At 39.3% G+C, this 26,215-nt stretch overlaps 1 protein-coding gene across 6 annotated transcripts in view; it reads left to right on the plus strand.

Moving 5' to 3' along the window:
- The window catches only part of CPSF6 (cleavage and polyadenylation specific factor 6), a 43,809-nt gene extending 18,891 nt beyond the window's left edge, over positions 1 to 24,918 (plus strand). The window contains exons 3-12 of one of the 6 annotated variants that reach the window (XM_075931570.2): positions 173 to 276; positions 2,830 to 2,975; positions 4,774 to 4,947; positions 10,186 to 10,690; positions 11,941 to 12,033; positions 13,044 to 13,159; positions 13,507 to 13,660; positions 15,249 to 15,443; positions 15,581 to 15,598; positions 16,690 to 23,981. In XM_075931570.2, coding sequence (XP_075787685.1) covers positions 173 to 276; positions 2,830 to 2,975; positions 4,774 to 4,947; positions 10,186 to 10,690; positions 11,941 to 12,033; positions 13,044 to 13,159; positions 13,507 to 13,660; positions 15,249 to 15,438 — 1,482 coding nt within the window. In that variant the 3' untranslated portion in view covers positions 15,439 to 15,443; positions 15,581 to 15,598; positions 16,690 to 23,981. Of the gene's footprint in view, positions 1 to 172; positions 277 to 2,829; positions 2,976 to 4,773; positions 4,948 to 10,185; positions 10,691 to 11,940; positions 12,034 to 13,043; positions 13,160 to 13,506; positions 13,661 to 15,248; positions 15,444 to 15,580; positions 15,599 to 16,689; positions 23,982 to 24,497 lie in introns of those variants that run through there. The other 5 variants (XM_075931556.2, XM_075931582.2, XM_075931561.2 and 2 more) reach the window with 5 other exon arrangements.
- Positions 24,919 to 26,215: the final 1,297 nt, after the last annotated feature.

Below are 26,215 nucleotides of genomic sequence, written 5' to 3' on the forward strand. Positions count from 1 at the left end.
GGCATTTTCTACAAACGGCCACAGAAAGCATCTAGTGAGGTGCACTGCTAGATAAATGTTCACAATAAATTAGAAAGCAGTAGTACAAATGTACGAAATTAGGCCGCTGTATTAATAGTGAAAATTGGTATCTTAATGTGTTTTGACAGTTGAATATAAAAATATTTTGTAGTGGACAACAGATGAAGACTTAACTGAAGCAGTCCATTCACTGGGAGTAAATGATATTTTGGAGATAAAATTTTTTGAAAACCGTGCTAATGGCCAGTCAAAGGGGTAAGAATTTGTAATTCACCTTTTCTGCTATTGGTCATTGATCTGCTACAGTGAGGATGGCTGGTCTGTGTTTTTCACAGCTAGTAGTGAGATCACTTTTGATGGAGAGCTAATGTCTAGAAATGATTTTGTACCCTTTTATTTCACGTTAACTAATTCAATCACAAAAATAAGTTCTAAAGACAACACTGTAGTTTCCTTTTTCCCTGAATAGGATTGTTATAATGCTATTCCTTTTATTTGCAGATTTTCTTAAATTTCAAACTATATGCTCCTAATTTTTTTAACCCCTCATCAGCATGAATACATTTTCATAACAGTTTTTATCAAATCTCTTTTTCTAAACTTGATTAGTTAGCTTTTATTTCTCCATTTTTGTTTTACATAACTCTGCCACTACTTCTCAGTTTTTACTAATAACACATCTGAGAATTTAGTACAGTAAACTTCCGATAATCTGGCACATTTAGGACCCGGGGGTGCCGGATTATCAGATATGCCGGACTATCAGAAGGGGGGGGCTATGAGGAGTCTGGGGTGGGTGGGGGGGGTGCCACCCCAGACCCTTCATAGCTTCCCCTTCCAATAGTCTGGCTCTGCCCCAGGCATCCGCGATTCAGCCACTGCTGGTCAGTTTCAGCAGCGGCTGAATCGGGGACACCTGCGGCAGAGCAGCTGGGGGGCTGCTGGGTTGGTCCCGTAGTGCTGCCCCTCAGCGCTGCGGGACCAACCCGGCAGCACTCAGGCTGCTCTGCTCCAAGCATCCCCAAGAGCAGCTGGGGTGCTGCCGGGTTGGTCCTGCAGCCCCGAGGGGAAGTGCTACTGGACCAACCCGGCAGCACCCCAGCTGCTCTGCCCCCAGCTTCCCCGATTCAGCTGCTGGTCAGTTTCGGCAGCTGCAGAATTGGGGAAGCCTGGCGCAGAAAAGCTCCAATTGTCCGGCTGCCCCGAGCACTTCCGGGTTCCTGATGGTGCTGGAGAAGCATTGGATGCCGGACTAATGGAGTTTTACTGTACATGGCTTTTTCTGACTAGAAATTATCAATTGTGTGTTTTGTGATGTGGACAAACTGATTATTTCACTTATGTAAATAATATTTGGTTTAAGGTGGGGTGGGCAAAAGGGCCTCCGTGGGCCAGATCCGGCCTGCAGAGGCTCTGCTGCTTACCTGCCCCCAGGTCAATTAGGGAAGCAGCCTTAATTGGCCTGGGGGCAGGAGAGCGCGCAAAGCTTCCTCCCGCCCTGTGAGCGGCGTGTGGCACTTTGAAGCGCCCGCGTGTTGCTCGCGGGGGAGGGGGGAGAGCAGAGGAGGCTTCGCATGCTGCCCTGCCCCCAGGCCCTGATTGGGGTCAGGGAGTGTGCCATGTATCTTCCAGGGCATGGGTGCCTAGTGGGAAAGGGGGGGCAAAGGGACTCCCCCACCCCCAAACCAATCATGGTAGCCCCGCCCCTCCCAGGGTGGCCCAGGACTACTTCAAAAATTTTTGAAGTGGCCCCCGTGCAAAAATTACTGCTCACCCCTGGTTTAAGGTCTTCAGGAGTTCAAGGTTAGTTTATTGAACCAGTTGTGTCTCAAACTCTTCTTTGAATTAAGCCTTCTTGCCGTGAGAGAGAGAAACTACTGTTCCAAACGAGCTTTTATTATGCAGGTTTGATTAATTTACATTGGAGAAAAAAGGTTGATTTACGCCAGCTTAATCAAATACAGCTCGGCGATGGCAATCATGGTAAACGTAATTTTAAAAAATCCTATTAAGCTTGATTAAATTTGATTTAGCTTGTTAATTGGATATCCAAAACTTAAAATATATTTCCTTAAGAAATCCTAATTTATAAGGAGAAATACTCATTTTTTTTACCTTTGAGCTGCTCTAAAATTCTCTGAGACCTCTTTCCATAATTTATATCTGGAATGATTGTATCCCTGATGAAGTTCTTTAGTTGCTACTCATTAGGGATGTAAAATCCTGTTTGTTTAACCAGTTAATTGATTAAAAGGGGCTGAGCAAGGGGCCCGCCATTGGGCTGGAGCAGCCCCTGCCTGAGGGGCATCCGAGCCCACTGTGGACAGAGGCTGTGCTGTTTGGGATGCTGGAGCAGTCCTTGTCCACAGTGGGCCCTCCACAAGGCTAGAGCAGCCTCTATCCAGTTAATTGATTAAACCTACTAGAAATATGTTGAAAAATTGGAAATCTGCAAAGGGTGTAAATTTTGTGGACATTCCACCTAAACAAGTGAATATTGTAGGGTTTAATAGAAGCAAGTTTACTTTCCCATCTCCATCCTATTTATGGGCATTTGAAATTGAATGGTGAAAAAATTGTAATTCTAAGTTCACTTTTACATTTAGCATTCTTTTCTTATGTTTTCAGAGTTTGTGTTATGATTTTTTTCAAGTATCTTTAAGAGTGAATTAGGTTTTGTATGGATGATTTTTGGTCAATTTTTATTTTATTTATTTATTTTGCTTGCCATTTATTTATCATTTCTTTGGAAGGCAATCAGATTTTTCTGGTGCAAGAATTGATGTAACTTTTCTCCCTTCTTTTAAGGTTTGCCCTTGTAGGTGTAGGATCTGAAGCATCCTCCAAAAAGTTAATGGATCTCTTACCTAAAAGAGAATTGCATGGACAAAATCCTGTTGTAACTCCATGCAATAAACAGTTCCTGAGTCAATTTGAAATGCAGTCAAGGAAAAGTAAGTCATCTTTTCTTATTTGCATTGTACCTTTACAGAGCAAAGGGCAAAGGTCCATTTCAGGAAAGGTATTGCAATATACAGTCAGCCCATGACAACATATATGGCTCCAGATAATCATGAAATGTTTACAGTTAGTCCCATCACCTTTTGACAAGTTTCCCCAATACATTAGTGTTTTTTCCCTATAGTTCTTTGTAAAACACTACATGCATGAAAGCAATTATATGACCAGACTGAACAAAATGAATACATTAGCAAGATGGACATTTGCAGACAACTTGGACTAGATCCTGATATCTGGTTGAGTTCTGCTTGTTGGTAACATCTGGAGGGAGGTGGATGTCACTACTGTTCTGTGTTTCACACAGCAGTTGGGCCTTGGCATTAAGCTGCCTTAGGGCTAAGGATGTAAGAGCGTAACCGTTTAAATGGCTAACTGATGAGCATCAGCTTATTGGTTTCTGTTACGGTTACTGTCTTTGCTGGTGTGCGCTGGCTGCTGGCCCTACTCCTGCTGCGGGCTCTGCACTATAAAACGTAAAAGCCTGCATTGTGTTGAACCACTAGGATTTTTAACGTTACACAGTTACTTTTTTTAACCTTTTTTTTAATCCCTGCTCAGGGCTAGTATAACTTGCTTCTGAATGCAGTGGGCCCAAGTGCTCTTCCATAGCATGAAATGCTTCTGTGTTCCAGCCAAACCCCATTCCTCAGCTGAACTCCTTATGACGGAAAATGGGAAACAAGAAGGTTTGATGTGCCACTGGCTATTCTGGAAGATCATGCCAGGGGAATCCTTGAATAAATGAGCTTTCCTATGGCTTTGTGCTGGTGGACCACTGTAATGTAAATAGAGCAGGGTCAGTATTTAGCCCATTAAATCTACCTTGTTCCTTTTGAAAGGAAGGAAATCATCAAGAAGTAAATCTGCACTATGGGCAACACATTTTTACACATAGCAAAGAACTTAAAAATCATCAATGAACTTAGTGAGTAAAAATATTAATGATTTTTTTTGTATCATACTTTTTATTTGGTTGCTATGCTTGGTTCCCTTCTCCACATACAGGAGGAAAGGAGAAAAGGAACCAAGCATAGAGGCAGAATAAAAATGGCTGTGCTTGACTCCTTGCTTTTCTGGATGGGACATGCCTCTCACTGGTAGCTGACAGCTCAAGTCTACTTGTGGCTCTGGTGCAGAGGAATGGCTTCTGTTTACCCTCATACTTATGTAGCAATAAAGTTCCTAAAAGAGTTAGTGAAGCAAGTGCCTCCATGTTTCCAAGGTCCTTTTGCAGGCTCCCAGGCATTTTTTCCCCTTTCTTTTTCCCTGTTTAGTGAAGAGCCTAGATATCTGTTCTAGAAGCATCTTGACACAATAAGAGCACGATGTGATGATTCACATTTCTGTCTGCCCAGTTGTTTGCAGACCACATTTAGGAATCCTTAGTTTATGGCATGAGCATGGGACAAATGATTAAGGGATTGAATACAATTGCCAACTCTTTCAGTAATTTGCTGAATTTGGACTAGTCACATAACTTCTCTGTTTCCCCAACTGTAAAATAGAGAAAAGGATGTTTTATAAAGTACTTTGAGATTTATGCATGAAATTTCTATATAAATATGAAGGGTAAGTATTCAGCTTTGCTGCAGCAACTATTGAGGAGCACAGAGCAGTGCTACCTCCTCCCCCTAAAGAAACCAAAGCAAAAAAGTGAACTCTAGGTTAGTAATTAGCGGGGAAATCTTTCACATTATGGAGTGATGATATACTTTTGCTTCTCCTTTGCAGCCACACAATCAGGCCAGATGTCTGGAGAAGGTAAAGCTGGCCCTCCAGGAGGTGGCTCACGTGCAGCATTTCCGCCAAATAACAGAGGCCGAGGCCGTTTTCCAGGTGGCATTCCAGGTGGGGACAGATTCCCGGGACCAGCAGGACCAGGAGGACCACCGCCTCCTTTCCCGGGTACAGACATTAAAACCGTTGTTGAATTTGCTAGTTTTACCTCTTCCGGTTTTTTTAATAACCAAAGCACACTTCCTAATTTGTTTTGGGAGTTACAAAGATCTAGGGAATTGGACTCAAGATGCTTATCTACAATAAGTCTTCACATTGTTACTAGATTGTGGGATTCTGGGGGGGCGGTGTATCACTTCAGCATAGGGAAATGCAATTTTTGACGTCAAAGGTGTTTTCTGGCCCCAGAGAAGTGTGAGCGTGAGTATGAACAAACCTGATAATACTTATAACAGAAATCCTTAAAGTGATAATTTTATTTAGTGTCACAAGATAGATTTTAAAACCATAGTTGCATTAAAGAAGAATTACAGATGTCACACTACTCTGGATGGCCTTGTCTTTGCTGCTTTATTAGTTACCCTGAGTGTTAGTCTGCAGTTATTGATGTTACAAACTAGGTTATCATAGAGTAACTATGTTTTTCTTTAAGTACTTGCTTATGTCCATTCCATGTTAGTTGTGTGCACACTGTGTGCACCATTTCTGGAGATATTTTCCCCTCAGTAGCATACATCAGGTTGGCTCTAACACCCCCTGGAACTGAGCGCTTATATGCTAGTATAAGGAGCACTGCTGGCCACACACCTTCTCAGTTCCATCTAATCACCCATGACGGTTGCTGGAACAACCCCTCTTTGCTCTGGCAAAGCTTTCTTTCCTGTGGCTTTTGGATTCTAAACTTCCTTCTTAATGATCATGGTTCAGTGTATGGTTTTTGTAATGTAGTGTTAGTGTACATAGTGTAAATAGCTAGTTCCTATCATCAAGGGACTCCTTTTCCCCCGAGGCTGGACATGCTCCACTTCACAGGCTTCAAGCCTTGTGCCTCCCTCCTATGGCAAACCTGTGCCCCTGAGTGATCTGCACTTCAGCTGCTTGAAGTACTTGGGGGAGACTCATGTGAAGGACAATTGCTACATCTGTCAGGGCTTCAGACCCCACTCTAAGAAAGACAGAAACATTAAGCAGTCCTCATGGAATCTGCCTTCAGATCAACCTCAGAGCCAAGCCACTCTGATTCGGCACCATGTGCTTTGGCATTGGTGCAAAGTCCTCTCCTAGCACCAACCTCTCCCTAGCACCATTCAGCATCTTGGTTCTGAGGAAGAAGCACAGAAAGTAGCATTTTGACTGGGGGCACTCACCAGTGCAGAAAAATAGACAAGTTTGCAGGAGGCAATTCAGTGAGATCTGTGCTGGGTCCCTGATAGCCCAGTTAACTCCACTTAGAACATTGAGTACAGTCTGGAACCTGCTGCTGACACCTGGACTCCACCATGGTACCAGTAGCCTTGACTTTTCCATTGACCCAGGACGCATTCCAAGTGGCTATGGATCTGCTTTCACTCTCAGTCCCTCCAGCTGTAGTGGGTCACTTATCAGCTCCAGTGACTAGAAGGCAGAGAGACTAAGGAGCATTAGACTCCTTCCAAGCACCTTCTTAGGGGTAAGCTGCCCCAGATCCCGTCATTCCGATCACATCTGGTCTGCTGTCAGTCCCCAGAATCCTGACACCGCATGAAGGCAGAAGTGAGTACTGCTCTAATGCGATCTTAGAGAAGACTCAGAGTACAAAGAAGAGCCTTACATGCAACTAAAAGCCCACCACCAGTAGGGATGTAAAATCCCATTGAATTAATCAGTCAGTTAAGGATTAAGATTAGCCTGTTAACTGCTTAAACGGGGTGGGCAGAGGGCCCTCTCTAGCCCGGCTAGGCTGGAGTGGCACCCTTTGAAGCTGGGTTGGAGAGTGTCTGCCTGTAGCGCTCCTGGGGGCTGCTTCAGCTGGGCTGGAGTACCCCTGTCCACAGCATGCCTGGACCTGGCCTACTGCGGATGGGAGCTGCTCTGGCTGGGCAGCGGCTGGGTGGCAGAGGAGGATGCTCCAGCCCCCACTGGTTAACTATTTACATCCCTAAACACCAGTACCCAACGTATATGCCAGTGAACTTCAGTGCCAGTCGCCCAGCACCTGGATAGTGGGTCATTAGCCTATGCAGTGGCCTTACTGGAACCCCATGAGATTTCCCCTGGTCCATCTTACCATTGCTCCTACTTGGTGGTTTCTAAAAGATGGGCTCCTTCCACTTGGCACTGGACCTCAGCTCTGGTACTGACATTCAGGAGATGGCTGCAGATGTAGATGAGGAAGGAGCCCCTTCTCCAGTGCAAGCCTCTTACTCCCCAGATGAAGTTGTCATGGGACTACATAGCCTACTTCTGCAGGATGATGTCAAGACCCATTAGGACCTTCTGACATAGGCCCTGACTTTTCTCTCTTAGCTCTGCCCAAGCCCCTTCCTCACTTCCCCCTTCCCCCAAATTCTGCTCTGCCATCCTGATATCTACACCTGCCTGGCGGGGCAGCATGATAGGTGGCTGCCCTGTGTGAGCCAGGGTCACGGTGCTATTTTTAGTACTGTGGCCGCAGCCCAAGAACGGCTGCAGTGTGGCCCGACTCCAGTCCCAGCCCACAGGGCAGCTGCCTGCCCCATTGCCCAGCTCCAGGACAGCTGGGGCTGGGACCATGGTACTAAAAATAGCACCGTTGCTCTCCCCTCCAGTCCTAGCACACAGGGCAACACGCTTTTTGTGCCAGGACCTGAGCCAGGGTGGCAGTGTTATTTTTAGTATCATAGTCCTGAACCCAGCAACCACGGCTTCAGCTGCTCCCAGGGCTGGGCCACAAGGCGAGCAGCTGCCTCGTGCCAGGCCTGGAGCCAGGCCATGGTGCTGTTTTAGATTGGCCAGGCTTCCTAATGTGTGTCAGAAGCAAAGATTTGAAATAAAAGTACATAGCCAATACTCATAACTTCAAATATAAAAATGATGCATATATATGAATAGTATAAACAGAATCAGCAATTCATACGCTTTCTATAGACATTTCACTTGGCCCACTTTGTACAAGATTTGGTGCAGACATATGGCAATGGTATCATATCAAAATTCAGTAATGTCACACTATGTCAACTCTGGTTTGGCATGGTCCTAGATCTGTTGGTAACAGCTCCCCTTACGCTCCCACTCCATCTGGACCTAATTTCACAAGACCATGGATGGTTGCTTATCCAGACCTGACCTCCTTGCACCTAACTGCATGGATTTTGCATGGCTGAATCCAGAAGAACAGGCTTGTTTGAAATGGGTCCAGTAGATCTAGCTAGCTGTAGTAGAAAGTCTTCCATCAGGGCTACCTCCCTGGCTAAGTGGAAGTGCTTCTCAGTTTGGTCATCTTGACATGGTCTCTCTTCATCTCAGTCTTCCCTCCCGTCTATCCTGGATTGTTTGTTCCAAATAATGCAGCAGGACCTGGCCCATACATCTATCAGAGTGCACTTAGCATCCATCTCAGCCTTCCATCCTCGGTGAACAGCATGTCATCATTACCCAGCAAGATGACGATACTGTTTCTCCTAGGGCTGGATATGCTCTGTCCTTAGTCACAAGCTAACCCCCTATGGGACTTAAACTTGGCTCTGTTAAGACTCTCGGTTCTCCTCATTGAGCTGTTAGCACTGGGCACTTGCTACTCTTGGAAGGTTGACTTCCTGGTCACCTCGGCCAGAGGGTTTTTTAAATTAAAGCCTTTGTCACACTTGCTTTATACAGTATTCTTTAAGAACAAGGTCCAACTGCACCCCCATCCAACCTTCCTACCAAAGGTGGTGTCACAATTCCATAACAACCAAGATATACTCCTACCAATCTTCTTTCCAAACCTCATAAGGGCTCTGAGAAATGGCAGCTCCACTTGTTGGATCTTAGTCATGTCTTCGTTTTTTATATTGAGAGGATTAAACCTTTCCTGAAGTCCACACAACTCTTTGTTTCAGTAGTGGAAAGGATGAGAGGACTTCCAGTGTCATTTCAAAGGACCTCTTCCTGGAAAGCGGTCTATATTTGGGCTTTCTATGAATAGGAGCAAGTCTTGCCTCTGGGCATCTTAATCAGTCACTGAACAGGAGGTTAGACTTTATCAGCAGGATTTCTTATGCAGGTCCAAATCCAATATGCAGTCTACATGTCTATGAACTCTGAGCCCGCCTCCTGAGGTATTGCTTGTGAGCTATCTAACATGGAGTGGACATGAGCAAGCATTCAAAGAAAAAAGGGTTACATGTCCGTTCCATGACCCACTCCTTAACCCGTCTGTCAGAGTTAACCTTCAAGAAGAAACTCAGAAGGGTTGTGGCCATTATAATGGTGCATAAATGCATGACTCCAGAGGATGATAGGTCCAGCCTGCTAAGTACCACTGAGGTTACCTGTTCACATCCCTACACTTCAGTTCACACACAAAAATCATTAGCTCAAGTGGAGTGAAGTTCTGGGGTAACACTCAAGTTATAATTTGAGCTGATACTGTGGTGAAGAGAAACCCTGTGTGTGATATGGGGCAAATATAAATATCTCTAAAAATGATCATACAGTCAGCTGATTTCAGTGTAACATTCAGATTTAAATAAACACCTCTAACTGAAATTAAGTTAAAAACGAAATGAAAGCAGATTTGAGTGCTACACCCAGCGTTAATTTTCTTTAACAATACTCGTGGTTTACAATCGCTTTTCTTTACTTGAATGTAATATATATGCTTTTTTCTGTGAAAGACCCACACAAACAGCAAGGTTACCTTGACTTAAAACTTTTCCAGTACTAGAAGCCTTTGGTCTTTCTTGTATCTGTAATAGGTACCAGATTTTCAAACAGCAGTGTAACTTTAAAAAAAAATGTTAATTATGTCCCTTTAATGTTAGCAGTAGGAATAATCAGTTAACTAGTTGAACCTTAGGTTTAACCAATTAAGCAGGATCCAGCTGCCCCCCCCCCCCCCCGACTCCTGTGCTTGGGGTTGCTGGCTGCTCCCCGTAGCTCTGCCCACTTGGGCCTGCGAGCAGCTGCATTCTCCCCCCTCCATTGCACGGGACGGACTCCAGACCCCAATGAGGCTGGACCAGCCCTCCGCTCTCGTACCTGGGTACTGGCTGACTGGTTACTAACATTCCTAGTTACTAGTCAAGTGCCTGTTTGAACTTTACCAAATGATGATAATTTGCTTTTTCCAAAGGTGGGAATGTATATTGTCTCATGCACATCAAAATTGTTCTGAGAGACTTGAGAAAGTATTGGTTAAAATGATTTAATTGTGGAAATAACTTTATTTTTCCATTTTTCTTTCAGCTGGACAAACTCCACCACGTCCACCTCTAGGTCCTCCTGGTCCCCCAGGCCCACCAGGTCCACCTCCTCCTGGTCAAGTTCTTCCTCCTCCATTAGCTGGTCCTCCTAATCGTGGTGACCGTCCACCACCACCAGTTCTGTTTCCTGGACAACCCTTTGGTCAGCCTCCTCTAGGTCCACTTCCTCCTGGTCCTCCACCTCCAGTTCCAGGCTATGGCCCTCCTCCAGGTCCACCACCACCACAGCAGGGTCCACCTCCACCTCCCGGCCCTTTTCCCCCTCGTCCACCTGGTCCACTTGGGCCTCCCCTGACACTTGCTCCTCCTCCACATCTTCCTGGGCCACCTCCAGGTGCTCCCCCACCTGCTCCACACGTGAATCCAGCTTTCTTCCCCCCACCAGCCAATAGTGGCATACCTACTTCAGATAGTCGTGGTCCACCACCAACAGATCCATATGGCCGACCTCCACCTTATGACAGGGGTGACTATGGTCCACCTGGCAGGTGAGTGCTTTTAGTGCTATGTGGTTGGTAGCACACTTATTCCACATAGGAGGTACCAGATTCCTTTTGGCTTTTAGGTAGCTTCTTTTCCAGTTTCTTCACTAAAACATCGGTCAGACTATTTTGCTAAGTGTAAAAATATCCTCAGATCCAACATCCATCTCCTCTTTTTGCCTCTTCAACTCAGACCTCTATTTGCCTTTGCTTTTTGTAATCTTGGTATAATTGTCATTCTCCAGTATTTTCTGTTTCTATCTGGCACTACCACTGAAGTGGTTTATTTATGCTTTTGCCTCAGCAGTACCACTAGAAATGTTCACCATCATCTTTTCATAATTTGTCTATTTGCTAACTGTCTTGTCTTATGGCCTTTCCAAATCCCAGCTCTGCAAACTCCACCAAGTGTAAAATACTACAGTCCTTTTCCTTAACATTTGTATGTACAGTATAGTACAAAGAACCATGACTATATCTCCCTCATTTTCTTGCAACTGCACTGGCCACTATTGGTATCCTTATACAAAAACATCTGGTTTTTTGTTTGTTGTTTCTGTTTCTAGGACTTTTACCTTTCTTTCTCTCCCAGCTCCATCTGCTTACCTTGTACCATTCTTACTATAGTTGAAGCAAAATCCTTCTCTGCAACTCTGGCGATCTGAAAGTCTTCCTGAGTCTCAGATCTTATATGAAATATCTCTTCTCCTTTGCCTATACCTTTTAGTGTCTTTATCACTACACTGTTGTTTATTATCCGTTGTATTTGTGTTAAGCTCCTATAAAGCATTTGGGGACAGTATGTAAGAAAGGCGCTGTACGAAATGAAGTTTTATTATATTTACATATAGACCTTCTAAGTTATAATGGTCATGGTTCCAGTGTGAGGAAGACATGTATATTCTGTCCTTTAATATTTTATTTTTTCTGTTTCTGTTTGGGCAGTTGATTCTGATTCTACCAATTGTTCATGGAATTCAAGAGTAACAATCAGTTATTTATAAATGTAATGTTCATGTAGAAATTGTATATTTAGGGCAGCATTTGGCATAATTACCTTATATATAATCATAATAAACACCAGGTCTCTTCTGGTATCCTAGATTGAGATTGTCCACAATTTGTAGAAGGATGGGGGAGGAAAAGGGTGGGAAAACAGGACAGAACCACTGCATTTGCTGTCCAATATTTTCATTATAATAATTTCAAAATTATAATCCATAACTATTTAAATTGTCATTAATTATATATCATAGGCGTTTCACTGGAAATAACATGTCCATAAGAGAACAATTACATATTCCATTGTATTGGAGGCATACGAAAAATAATACTCAAAACTCAGGGAGGTATGAATTTTTAGACATTTCCTCTTATGCTAAACTGGCTATAGGATCTTGTTCCACTTCTGATAGCATTGCTTATCATTCTGCATTTTCTTTCTACCAGAATAACTAACACTGTTTTAGTAATATTATCCAGCAGTGAGCCAATTTAACAGTCTCGTCCTTTAACATCATCCTCCAGATATTCTGTATAACAGAGACTGGCTGATAGAACACTGCAGAATTGGATGGGAAATTTTTAACCTCATTTTGGATAGGTTAATTTCCATTTCTGTGGAAACCAAATACAGGTGGTCAATAAAATATTTACAGCACTTAGTGAATACAAGAATTCCCTTTTACAGTGCTAAGTGTAAGCTTGACACTTTCTTCTTAAGATTTCTCGTTAAACAGTAAATTGGAGCACCCTTGAACTTGACCAAAAAAAATTGGAAATTAACACAAAAGTAAAATTTTTGAAATGTCATTCAGGAAGTGGAGCATTAATAATGCTAGACCATATTTACTTCATCTGCTGCATAATTTAAAGTCCTGCTGTGATAGTTAGGGTGGGGGCCTGGGAGCCAGGAACTTGTGAGTTCTGATCCCATTTTTGGTATAAATTCCATCTCTGACTGTGGGCACGTCACTGGACTCCCCTGCTTCAGTGTCCCTGTCTATACTATAAGGATAATACCTGCTGGTATCACAGAGGTGTTGTGAAGATAAGCTGATATTTGTAAAGCATTTTTGAAGATGGAAAGCACAATATAATTGCTTATAAATCTTCAGTATAAATGGATGGTCAAAGATGGCTTAAACGTATTTACACAGCAGATGTTTTAATGGTATTGTACTTTTTCTTTCTGCAAGTTTTATACCATAAAACATTTTTTTAAACCAAAAAAACCAAAAACCCGCTTTCTGTCTTGTTTGTCACTTTGCTTAAAGTTGCAAACTTGAGTTGTTAACTGCAATGCTATCTTCGTAAGCTTTGGGTTACTTTTTTTAAACTTTGGTTTTATTACTTGCAGAGAAATGGATGCTGCAAGAACACCTTTAAGTGAAGCCGAGTTTGAAGAAATCATGAATAGAAATAGGGCCATCTCAAGCAGTGCCATTTCAAGAGCTGTGTCAGATGCCAGTGCTGGTCAGTAAATCTTTAGTGTCCCTCCTGTTCCATCCAACTAAAAGCAATGTATATAACTTCCCCATGAGAATCTTGGAGGTGTGAAGCCACTTTTCTGATTATTTTTTTAAAATGCTCTTCTGATTGTAGATCTATCTTAGGACTGACTTGCTTTCAATTATACTCAAATTAGATTTATATGGACACTTATTGACTTACAGATATAGACCATGTTTTTAATAGCTGTTCCACAGCAGTGGCCTCAATGGCTGTTGCAGACCAACTGTTAAAGGGTAATAGCTTTACAGATAGATTTTATTACATGTTCATCTTTTTAATCCACTAACAGCAAATTTACTTCTTTTCAGGGGACTATGGAAGTGCTATAGAGACTTTAGTAACTGCCATTTCCTTAATTAAGCAATCCAAAGTGTCTGCTGATGATCGTTGTAAAGTACTTATTAGCTCTCTTCAGGATTGCCTTCATGGAATTGAGTCCAAATCTTATGGTTCTGGATCAAGGTAGAGTTTTCCGGTTTCATTAACTAGCTACAATCTAAACAAACAAGACCTATAAGGAATAGGCAGAAGGTGTTTTATTCTCATTTTGCGAATGGGGAACTGATGCACAGAATAATTAAATGATTTGCCTGAAATTGATTCGAGATCTTCTGGTGCTCAGTCAGTTGTTTTAAATGCAAGGCCATCCTTCCTTCCACAAATTGACCTCTTTAGTTTCTTGTTAACTGTAATTTAATTAGTTACATTTCTTTAAGTGCTGCAGTAATAGCACGTAAACATCAAGACACTTAATACGAAACTTGTGACCAGATTGATTCTTAATCATGATTAAGAATGTATTAAATTAAGTACTCTTAATCTAAATTACATACAGTGACCTTTAATTTTTATGATACAATTATCTGTATTCTTCTGGATATCTAGGTATCTGTAGAGATAATAATGAATTTTAAATGGAAAGAAAATTGGTAATTTTCTTTTCTTATCGTAATAATTATGTATTAAGGCTACTAAGAGAAGACCTGAGGGGGAAACACAGATTGGAGTTCATCAGGCTTAACCCAGTACTAATCAGAGCTATTCATATTCTGTAATTCAGCTCCATTCTAGGGTTATCAGGGTGTAGATGGCTACATGATTAACCGATGAGCCTGGGCTCATTGGTTAATCCTATTGACTACATGAACTGCCCCCTTCTGTATCAGAGGCAGCAAGGGGGGAGGAGGTGGGAACCAGTGCTGTGGAGCTCCCCTCTCCTTCCCTCCACGCTGCTGCCCCTGATAGAGGCACCATGCAGGGTGGGAGTAGCAGGCAGGAGCCGGTTCATGCAGGGAACCAGCTTTCAAGCTAGCCGCCTGCACATACTGGCTCTCGTGGCCCCTCGGCCCCTTCTCCCCCTGACTGCTGCCTTTTTATCAGAGGCAGCAACACTGGGGGCAGGCGGGACCTGGTATGTGTGGGGAGCTGGATCTGTGACGTCCCCCCCGCTGCCTCCCACAGAGGTGAGGAGGTAGGCAGGAGCCTGTTCTCCACTCCCTCCCCGCCACACACACAAGATGCTGCCTCTATCAGAGGCAGTGCGGTGGGAGAGGGGCAGGGGTGGCTGCTGCAGAGCAGTCTTTATCCACGGCAGGTCCAGGCTCACTGTGACCAAGGCTGCTCCATGGGATGCCGACAGCCTCTGCCTCTGTATCAGCGGTAGCAGCACTGGGTTGCAGGAGGCTGTCTGAGAGTGGGGCTGGGAATGCACTACCTGCTGGCCCTGCCCCTGGGGACTATCGAATAATCATGTAACTGTTAAAATTTGATGAGGTTACACTACTCTTCAATTAGACGCTAATATCCCTACTTGAATACCAAGTCTGCACTATTACGTATTTGATGTCTGCTTAAAATAAAAAACAGATTCATCCCCTCTCTGCACTATATACATATACATCTCTGTATCAAAACAAATAGATCTTTTTTCTTTATTAGTGTTCTTGCTTGAGTATTTTTATTTTATTAAACAAGCAGAACTCTACCCATCTTAATTTTCTAGTGTTACGTTTGTGTTTTGAGTAAAAATTAATGAAATAATTTCTTTTAGAAGACGTGAACGGTCAAGAGAGAGGGACCACAGCAGATCAAGAGAAAAAAGCAGGCGTCACAAATCCCGTAGCAGAGATCGCCATGATGACTATTACCGGGAAAGAAGCCGTGAACGAGAGAGACATCGTGATCGTGACAGAGATCGTGATAGAGAGCGTGACAGAGAACGAGAGTATCGTCATCGTTAGAGAAGGTGGGCATTTTGGTTTTGTGGGGTTGATGGGTGCTTGAATTAACAGTAACTACTTTGAGTTTGGGATTATTTATACAGTAAATATGTGTACTTAAGTGTGATCCAGCAGTATGTACTGAATCCTTTCCTTCTTGTAGAATGTGAAGTGAACTTCGGTAAGTAATGACAGGTAACTATCTGGACTTGATGTGTTTTTTTTGTTTTACTTTTGCTAATTGCATGAATGTGTAACTTCTGTGGTGTAGTGTTAATCTTTTTCAATTTTTATGGATGGGAGGATTGAGCACATTAATTTTCTATAGCCTTTTCAGAACACTAATCAAAAGAAAGTCTTTTCTTGCTTATCTAAACTATAGATATTAGAATACCCACATCTCTTAATCACATTTTGCAGGTTCATATTAAGAAATGTTCAAATTGTGATTATTTCATTGTAGACAGGACTTTCATATATATAAAATCCAAAGGCCTACGTCTTACAGAGCTAGCTCATTTCTTGTACAGATGAATTTTCTATTGGTAGCAGTGAAAGCTTTGCTCAAGTAAGGACTGCAACAGTACTTGGCTCTTTATTTTATAAAATTTAACTTCTTGATATTTTCTGGTCCTTGAACTAAATTCAGGTGGTGTCTCCTGTCAGCTTTCTGTGTTGCACAGTTGGTGAAAGAATTTCTACCTATAATCTCAGGATAGGTAAACAAACGTACGACACTGGGAATGGGATCTTTTTCCGTAATTTTACACTTACTATAAAAAGTGTTTAGACATTCACAGTCCTTTAATGCATTTAACTTTATTTAAAAAAAACAAGTCCACCAACTATCTTATCAGCTGTAGAGTAGCACTTTGGGTAGACACTTAATGAACTCTGGTTAGCCATTGAAAAAAGTCAATGTAAATATTCATTGCATATATAACTTGGATATATACACAAATCAGTCTCAGGATCTTGAATTGAAATTGCTTGACTTTTCTTGAATTTGACAATTTAAACCAAAACCTCTCTGTCATTTGGAAGTCATCAGGTTTAGAACACTTCCTTAATATGCTACATTAAAAGTCATTCTTATGTTTACTGTATGAATTTAAGAAACATAGTTTAATTTGACATTTAGTCATAGAAATTCATTTGAGACATTAATTTAGTTGAAGCTAAATTATTTTGAGACTCATGAAAATCTTAGGAAGCTTTAAGTAAAAGGAGTTTTATAAGCCATTTACAATGAATGTCTGTTTTTCTTGGCAGGCCTTATAGCATTTCTGTGCACTAGAAACCTGAGTCTGACCCCAGAATATCTGAGCCCACTTGATATTGAGACAATATGCATTGTCCTTGATTCATACATGACTTAGTGGTTGATCCATACTGTAATGGCCTATGAAAGGGAAATTAAATGCATAAATGAGTCCGGAAAAGAGGCCGCTGAAGTGAAGTTGGCAGTCATATACATTAAGTGACAGTGGCTACTTTTTTACTGTATCCTGTTTTAGTACAAACCTTCCTGGAATTCTCCCGTGTCTGCTAAGCATAAAATGTCAAAACAAAAAGTTTCAAAATTCACATGATTTAATGTGGTTTCTTTCATTAAAGTTGGATTCTCTTCAGCTACCATGGATTAGTTTTTAAGTATATCGCAGAACCTCAAAGTTATGAACACTTCAGTAATGGAGGTTGTTTGTAACTGAACAAAGCATTGTGGTTGGTAGTTTACATATGAACATTGACATAATACCACTTTGATACTTGATTATGTAGAAAATACGTTGCTTTCCCTTTTTTTAGTGGTTTTTGTTTAACACAGTTCTGTACTGTATTTGCTGCTAAGTTTGTTAGGGGTGTTTTTTGTCTCTGCTGACTTGCACTTCATTTGAAATCAGAAGTAAATTGGTCAGTTCGTAACTCTGGTGTTCCTAACTTCGAGGTTCTGCTGTATTGTGCTACCTGTAGGTAGTATTGTTTCGGAGGTAACCCCAGAAGGTGCATTTCAAAAGCTTTCACTTCTTCAGTGGGAGATGAGTAAATGAATTAAACTGTTAATTTGAGGTTCCCTAAATTAACAGTAAGGTGGGGAGTTAATTTAGATGCATTTGGTCATTGAATATTTATATTTTCATGTATTCAGACTAGATGTTTGCATCGTGGAACTTCTATACTAAGTATAGGTATATTTTCTCAGACAAAATGTCTAAGGGGACATTGTTGTATTTTGTAGTTGTCATAATGCTAATTTATTTATATGCTTGCACAATTTAAGCGTGCTGTGTAAGATTATCTGGTTTATTCAACTCTCAGTACACATGGGATTTACATATGCAACCCCTCCTTTAAATCTGTAAGCTGTATACCAGAACTTCAATTAAGATTCAGAGGAGTTGAGTAGAGTAGATACATTCCCCTTCATCAAGAGGAAAACAAACCGCAATAACTTTATTTAAAGGACAGATTTAGAGGTCTATATGTAAATGAGAGATTAGTATTTTAAAAGATAAATGGTAAAAAGGTTGTTGTCCTTTCAAAGAAGGGCTTAATTTTTGTAGTTTTTTGTAAAGTACTTAGTTTCAGTAATCTTCTGATGTGTATTTCATTTTTGCCAGGATATATCTTTTCATCCTTTTTTGAGAGGGTGTGAGGAGGTATTAGATTTGTTCATGAGCAGTAATCAAAGGTTCCCAGTCACTTACTAAAGTAATAGAAATACTGAGAGGAACATTTTACCCCCTTGATCTCCGTGTTTTATCAGATAATGCGAGTTTGTCTGTGCTTAAAAGATATGAATGACAATGGTTTTCCTCTCTTAATTCCCATGTAAATTTAGTAATGCTTTGATACCCTACTGGCATATTTTAACAAAAATGTTAAACATGCTTATTTTAGAAGGGTTTTAAAAAGTTCATTGTAAATTTTTGTATACTGTGAAACATTAATCAATTTTTATTACTCATTTTGTCATTTGTATCTACTTGCATTCATATAGTCGAATTAAATTTGAATAATTTAATAAATGTTTTATTTTTAAAAATTGAAAAAAATCAAATGTAACATATCAAAATTTCACACTTCTGTTTGTACATTTAGTGATCAAAACCTAAGTTGTCAAGTTGACTTATGCACTTTCACTTGGGCAGTTGGTCCTTATGTGCATTGCCAGCGTAATCTTGGCAAATAGTTATTTAATTTGAATGTTTTCCTGAAGGCTGTAACTTTTGGTAGTAGTGTGGTGGTATAATTTATTAATATAAAAGAGCAGAACAGTGTTTGATTTTAAAAAAAGGTTACCTTTGTGGTGTGAGGTAATTTTCTAGAGAATCAAAAACCAATGGTGGTGTTAATCAGAGAAATTTGATTTAGAGGAGGAGTGAATATGTACAAACAGAAAAATAATGTAACTTCCATCAACATTCCCGATTTTTTAGAAAGGTTTTAGTTTAACTGGTGGTTTAATTATGTATTTCAACTATTATTGTCCCATCTTACTCTCACTGTCTGGATTTTAATAACTTCTGAATGTTACACATTATTTCATTTTATGTTTTTTGTTATTGGGACAGCTGTTTTTGAATTGTATAATTTTTGCACAATCTGAATTTGGAATGAACTGCAAAGAGAAGTACACAAGCATTGTAATTTTCAATTGTATGTAGACTTTGTGCTCCATTTTTCATAACTTATTCCTCTTGTTCTCAGACCACTGTAAGCAAAATCCTTAAGACTTCTAGTGTGCTTTGGGAGTATGTAGTCCCAAAATAACGTACTTTTGTCAATCGGTAGTCAAATAATCTTGAGTATTAGTGTCTCCTAAAAATTCACACAATTTGTCCTTTATGTATAGAAGAATATTGTACTTCATAATAAATTGTTACAGATAGATTTCTGTTTTCCATGGAATGCTCATAAGACTGACAAGCACTTCCCTTGTTAAATATCAGATAAATGAGCCTCTTTATTTTTTATTTTTTTAAGAACTTGGCAATTAATAAAAAATGTTTATTTTGCAGATTTGTTTTATTATTAAATATTGGCTTCTATCAAATAATAATAATACCATTCAGTGCCTAACTGTACTCTTTGGCATTGTTTCAGTGGTAGTTAATATTGGGTCATTTTTCTCAGATACAGCTAGTGTCTTATTTTAAAAGAATATTATACTGGAAATACAATGCTAATTTGGAAACTGAAAAAGATGGCAACATCTATAGAATATGCAATATTATGTCTTTCCTTATACTATGGAAACTTTTTATTTCTGTCAAATGAATAGACCTTTTTTGTAGAGCTAGCATTACGTATAAGAGGTATCATACTTTTTGTACATTTGGTTGAATACATGAAACTCATTCTGAAGAAGAGAATGTAAAAGAGAATCTGTACCTCTGTGGTATACTGTTTCTGCTGTATAGAATGAATTTTATTGTATTGATTGTGATTGCCTCAGTTCTTAGCGGGAGCGGGTAGTCTATTGTTTAAAAGAATATGATGCCTTTGCACAATTTCTGCACTTTCATCATCTCCTTCAGGGGTCCTATGATGAAATCCATGTTTGATTTTTTAGGAAGCAAAACTAAAATCTTGCCCTGTTTAACGCTTTTCAAATGTATAATTGCTTACTGTTTCTGATTCCTATTGGTATCTGATACCATTTTTTTTGTCTGCACACATTACTGTAATTTTCCTGCCAATCTTATGTTGCCTATTGCTGGACCTAGGATTAATTATATTTCCCTCTTCCATACACCTTGCATTCTCATTCCCCTTAGTTGTACAGTACAGACTGAAATTTGCATTTTGAAGCAGTTCCACGAGGAATGTATCTAAGGTCACTGCTTTACATTTGAAAACTGTTGAAGGGCTGACTGGATGTAGCATTGTCCAATGAATAAATACATTTCATTAGTTTTTTTTTCTTTTTGCTTACTGTGGTTTGAGAACTAAATTGTTTGATTTTTTTTTTTTTAAACAAACATATACAGTATATCTCTTTTTATGTTTATCTGTGGCAGTTTTATCTGCCTCTGTGTGTTCCTCATGCCCGAATCGGAAAGATACTTACCATCTTTTTAATTTGTCAACTAAACTTAGTTTTGTCTTTTCAAGGACAGAAATTGCATTTTATTTTTTTAACAAATCCTTGTGAATATGTTTTGTATTCTGTAAAAGCGTATATATTTCAGTATAAATGAAGTCCTATTTTTAAAAGTCTGATTTATTATAGGTAAAACACTGCAACATTAAAAATCTAATTTGTTAGGTAAATTGATTTATTAGGCTGTTCTCCGCTGAACATATTTATGACCTTATAGAATAGGGTTTTAGTGACATGAAAGTGGAGTTTAGGAATACATTTTCCTTTCTTAATAGTTATTGTAGTGGGATAGGTGGTTTTTTTTGTCAACATTAAGGTTGAACAAAGGTGCAAGGTAAGTACAGTAGTATTAGGTGAAGAAGCATAATATGTTAAAGAGTAGTAATGAAAGCATAGTAACATTTACACTAATGATAAACAAAATGGAATTCACACAGTATCTTCTCATTTAAATACAGAAGAACAAATGAATTTAGAGTCATGGTTGAAATTGTTCTCTCCTCATCCTGTTGCATCTAAGTGTTACTGAAAAATATAATGACACTGTTATGAGTTATGTAATATTATGGATACTAGGTTGAGTTGAGGAATAAAGTTCAGCCTTGAAACTGAAGTTTTGTAAGATTTTACCTTTGTGTATTAATTTTTTGTTTGTGTATAAAATGAGATAAAAGGAGATTTTATTGAAGTACATGAACACCTTAGGAACCATTAGTATGTGGAATAAATCTGTATTTTTACTGTTTTTCCCAATTGTGAATATACTGTGATAGACTGTAACTGTTCCTTGAAATGGGTACATTTGTTTAGGATATTGCATTTATTTAAAGGCACATGCACATAAAACCTTTTAAAATATGATAGAAGAGAGATGTCAGACTTTCATTTCATAGCTGTTAAAATAATTATATGGCTATCTAGATGTTTTATTACAAATATTGCAAACTGCTACTGCATGCACAGATACACATGTTCTCAAAAGAACCTTGATCCATGTAAAAACAGTATGTTACAAATGAAAATTTCACTCTGTATATGAAAAACAAAAAGTACCCAATAGTATCAAATTAAATCATTATATAAATATGCCTTAAGACAGTGGTTCTCAAAATATGGTCCATGGGTAAATAGTGGTATGTGACCATCTTGCAGATGGGCCTTGGTCTCGGAGATCACCCTCTCGTTACGGTGCAAAGACTATGCTGGCACTCCAGTTCCGCACCTCCGTCTCAACGAGATTGGAGTGCCAGCACCAGCTTCCCGTTGCGGGAGGGGATGTCAGGGCAAGCCTCGCAGTCTGGATCTGGTTTGCAGGGGAAGGAAGTGGTTCTGTGCACTGCAGCTCCCCCTTCGCCCAGCTGGGGGATAGCAGCGCAGGAAACTACTCACTTAGGCTATGGCTACACTGCCACCCTAGTTCAAACTAGGGTGGCTAATATAGGCATTCGAACTTGCAAATGAAGCCCGGGATATTTAAATCCCGGGCTTCATTTGTAAGTTCGATTGCCTACATTAGACACCCTGGTTCGAACTAGGGCAGAAGTGTAGACATACCCTTAGAGGCTTTCTCTGCTGCTCCCATTGGCCAAAATCATGGCGAATGGGAGCAGTGGCGGGAAGTGTCTGGGAGAGGTGGGGTGCTCGGAGCCAGGTAAGCACCCCATGTCCCCATCACCCTCACACACACCCTCCTACTGAGACCTCGCACTCTCTCTGCATCCATTTTGTTATGAGTACTTGGCTGGTGATCTGTGGAAAGGTCTGTGTTGAGCAGGGTGGGCTGTGGGCCAAAATGTTTGATAGCCATTGCCTTAAGAGGTGAGCAAAGTATTTGAGACAACTTTTGTGTGATTAAGGGGCATACACCAAAATCAAAAGTTTTATCTTAAGTGGGCTCTTTCATAAGTGAGACATTTAAAATGTGAAAAAAAATTGGTTTTGTTAATAGGAACATTGGGAAACTCTTTATAGCAATAAGCAGTTCTGAGTCAAGGAGAGATGTGGTATTACCAAATGGCATTAACTACAAATATTTTAATATGTTATATATTGCATTTTACCCTTTTTATAAGCTATTTTGTACTTCAGGGTTCTGTAGAGTAGAATGTTGAAGATTTTAATGCATACAGATTTATTTCCTTCCATAAGAAGCTTTACATCTAAGTTTGCTAATTACCCAGACAGGACATGTAGACAGGGTTTTTTTTGTTGTTTTTTAATGAGAATTTACTAGTGGGGAATTTTAGTGTTTTGCAATTTGTAATTTATATAGTATAAACATAATCTTGACAGTCTCTTAAAATCTGCATAGTTCCCAAATTAAAAAGTGGTGATCATCCTGTACAGGTTCTTCAAAAGTACCTGTGATTCTTTAGAAAATCTAGCAAACTCTCCCATTGGACCCAAAATTTTTATTCTGTACTGTAAATAAATTTATACTTTTGGATCTGTTAACTGTCACTGTAGAAGTGCTTAAAGATCCACTCTTCCTGCACAGAATTGTATTGCTAGAGCAGCAAATTCTGACATGCAGTCTCACATCTGTCATTTATTTGCTTCTTTGAAATATTGAGATCCCCTGTTTGCTTGAATGGCTTGGCTTTCAATTGCAAATGTTTGTTATGCATGCAGGTGACACTTTAGTTCCACTTTGCTATTGAAAAATCAAGTCTTAAAAGCAGCTATGGGGATCTAGTCTCTACTGGAGGAGAGACTCCCCAACGGAAATCACTAAAGAATACGTTTATCTCTTGATAGCAAAGTTCATAAATTTGAAAAGGTCTTCCAGGCATTATTCAAATTTGAGTGGTTCTGCTGTTTGCAGACTGTAGTATATAAATAATAAACTCATTTGGTTTTTATTTAAAAAACCCCATTAGCGGTCATTGTGGGAGAAGGAAGGGCAACTGATTAATTATCATTTCTATACATTTACATTGCTTCCTAATTGAACCATTTTAGTAGTGAAATAATCCTTTCACAGCTGTGCATTGGTGTGTGTTCATGAAATTGCTTCTCTAAATGTCTACTTTTTGAAATGACCCATTAATGTGTTGTGTTCTTTAAGCAACTTGATTTAAATTTTTATGAAGTTGTTGAATGTGGAAATTGTGATCTACTGATAAAATACAGCTAACTAGTTGTGTTTTGTAATGGAATTTAAATGAAGCATCAGTAAATGGAATTATACCAGCCCATGTGAACTCTATAATATTGAGTTGTTATGGTTCTTTTATTAGACTGCTGATAGAATTAGTCTTACTAGGAAGTAGGGGTTTTTTGTTTTGCTTTTGTGTGGGAAACCTGAATTCTCATCTGTATTGTATTTATTTTAAACAGAGCAGGTTTTTGTAATTTTGTGACGGTACATTTTATAAAAATCTGGGGCCCCTATTCATTTATTTTAGTTTCTAAATTTTGTAACATTGGCATCAAGCTGATAAATTGCCCCCCCCCCCCCCAAAAAAAAGGTGTGGTCTGTTAAATATATTACTAATTTGTAAAATGCCTACTTTATTAAACATTTAATGCAGATATTTAATTGTGAGAGAGCTAGTTTCAAATTACTGTAAATGGGTGGGTAAAAATGTAAAGAACAAATCTGGTTGTAGCAGCAGCATCCACACTTTTCTTATTGACTATGCATACTTCAGGAAATGTTCTATATAAATGTTTCCATCCTTCACAGAAACAGTAGCTATTTGTTTCTTGTGATTTGGTGTATATCATTGTTAAATTGCATTCTTCAACTTGTACACTTACTAATTTATTAAAAATAGATTACTATTTTATAAAACAATTACACTTTGAGAATTCTCAAACAAGTTAGCTATTGCTTCAGTACCTTTTATTTGTGTTAGATTACACTATGGTGAAGTATGTGCACGACTTGTGTATGTATAGTTAAGCCAACATTTTTCTGTGTATTATGGGGACTAGCAAAATCTACATCACAAATTTTGACACATTACAGCTGAAGGAAGAGGAACACCTTGCAAGACAAGAAACATTCTTCATGGAAAGATGCTTGTCCAGCGGTTTGCTTCTTGTGATTGAACTGAGCCTATAAGGATTCATGGATAAAATGAACAGGAATAGATCTGAATAAAGCAAATCTGCATACATGGTAACCAGTAGCTCTTTTACTTTTTTATGTTGCTTAACTGTTTTATTTGAGGGAAACCTGTGTGATTTAAAACTTATAGCTTTTGCAACTTTATTACTGGTTATATACATTTGGCAATTATAATGTGCAAGCAATTGGAAAAAAAGTCAAGTAAATCCTTGTTTTTATAGTAGTTTGTTCTTGTTAAAAATGTTCATATGATGATGTCTGTACACAGCACCACTTTGATTACAGTAGATGTAGTGTTGTAATAAACTCTTTAATGGGGCTGATGTGTAAAGCTGTTCCAGTTATTTGATGTTTACACCTCAGGGAAAGTCTTGTGTTCAGCAATATTTAAATATGATGATTCTATGAAAACATTTATATTGTGTTTAAAAAGCATTGCAATAGAGTTTTTGCATATGCATCTACCTAATCTTGCATTCAGAGAGTTAAAAATGTGAATGCCACTCTTTCACACTTGATTTTGATATACAATTAGGTTATTACACAAAGGCTTTAATTGCTTTTCTAGCAATTTTTACATATATGACTTGTAAATTTGCTGAAAGGCATGTAAAATTGTATAAACTGCAGTTTGTTTAATATTATGTGATCCACATAGTCTGTCATTGTTTTGGGGAGAGGAAATCCTGGGTTTATGATTTTAGTAAACTGAAAACTAACTCCTCCAACATGCAGCTGGACTAAGACACAACAGTTTACATTATTTTCATTTAAACTGTTAACTTTGGGAAAATGCTGGCCTTTTTGAAGTACAGCTACAGTTATGGTTTTATGTTAATAATGTTTGTGTTTTAGCTTTTTCCCTAGGCCATAGGCAGTCTGTACAAAGCTGTATATTAGAAAAATGTGAGTGACAAAACCAGTCATGATTACTCCACTTTTTCAGATAATATGGATTCCAGTGGGCTTGGTATTTTCTTAACACGGGTTTATCCATGCATCTGTGTAAAAAGGGCAAGGTACATTTGTACATCCCTTGTGCACTGGTGGGGAATACTTTACTGCCTTAGCAAAACGGTGAAATTGACTAATTTAGTCATGAGGTTTTGCAAACTTGTCTTAAAAACAATTTGTTGGAGGCTGGAATTCAAATATATTAACTATCAGAACGTGAACTAAAGAGTGAAAGCAAATTTCAAATTACTAGAATTTGTTCTAAATTTTATGAAGGATAAAATATTGAATAATAGGAAGCGTGTATAACACTTGACAAATTTACAATTTGCTTTTACTGACTGGTGTGGATATTCATTCTTGAAACATACTTTTAATCACTTTAATAGATTAGTCTGAGTTTTCACTTGTACAAATAGCTTGCTGAGCATGATTTTTTAAAATGTTTTAAACTAAGTTTCAAGACCTCAGTGGCTTCAAAAGGTAATCTTTAAAACAAATCATTGGTTTGTTTTATAACTGAATTTTATGTTAAGTATTAAGGCCCCATTAAGGATATTGAACTTGGGCCTGTATCCTGTGCAACTGCAAATGCTTTCCATAACACTGAGAATCTTAACTTTTAATTTTTGTCATCTATCATCATGCTAGATTTACTGAAT

Source organism: Pelodiscus sinensis, chromosome 1, assembly GCF_052426305.1.
Source record: "Pelodiscus sinensis isolate ZL-2025 chromosome 1, ASM5242630v1, whole genome shotgun sequence".
Classification (NCBI taxonomy): domain Eukaryota; kingdom Metazoa; phylum Chordata; order Testudines; family Trionychidae; genus Pelodiscus; species Pelodiscus sinensis.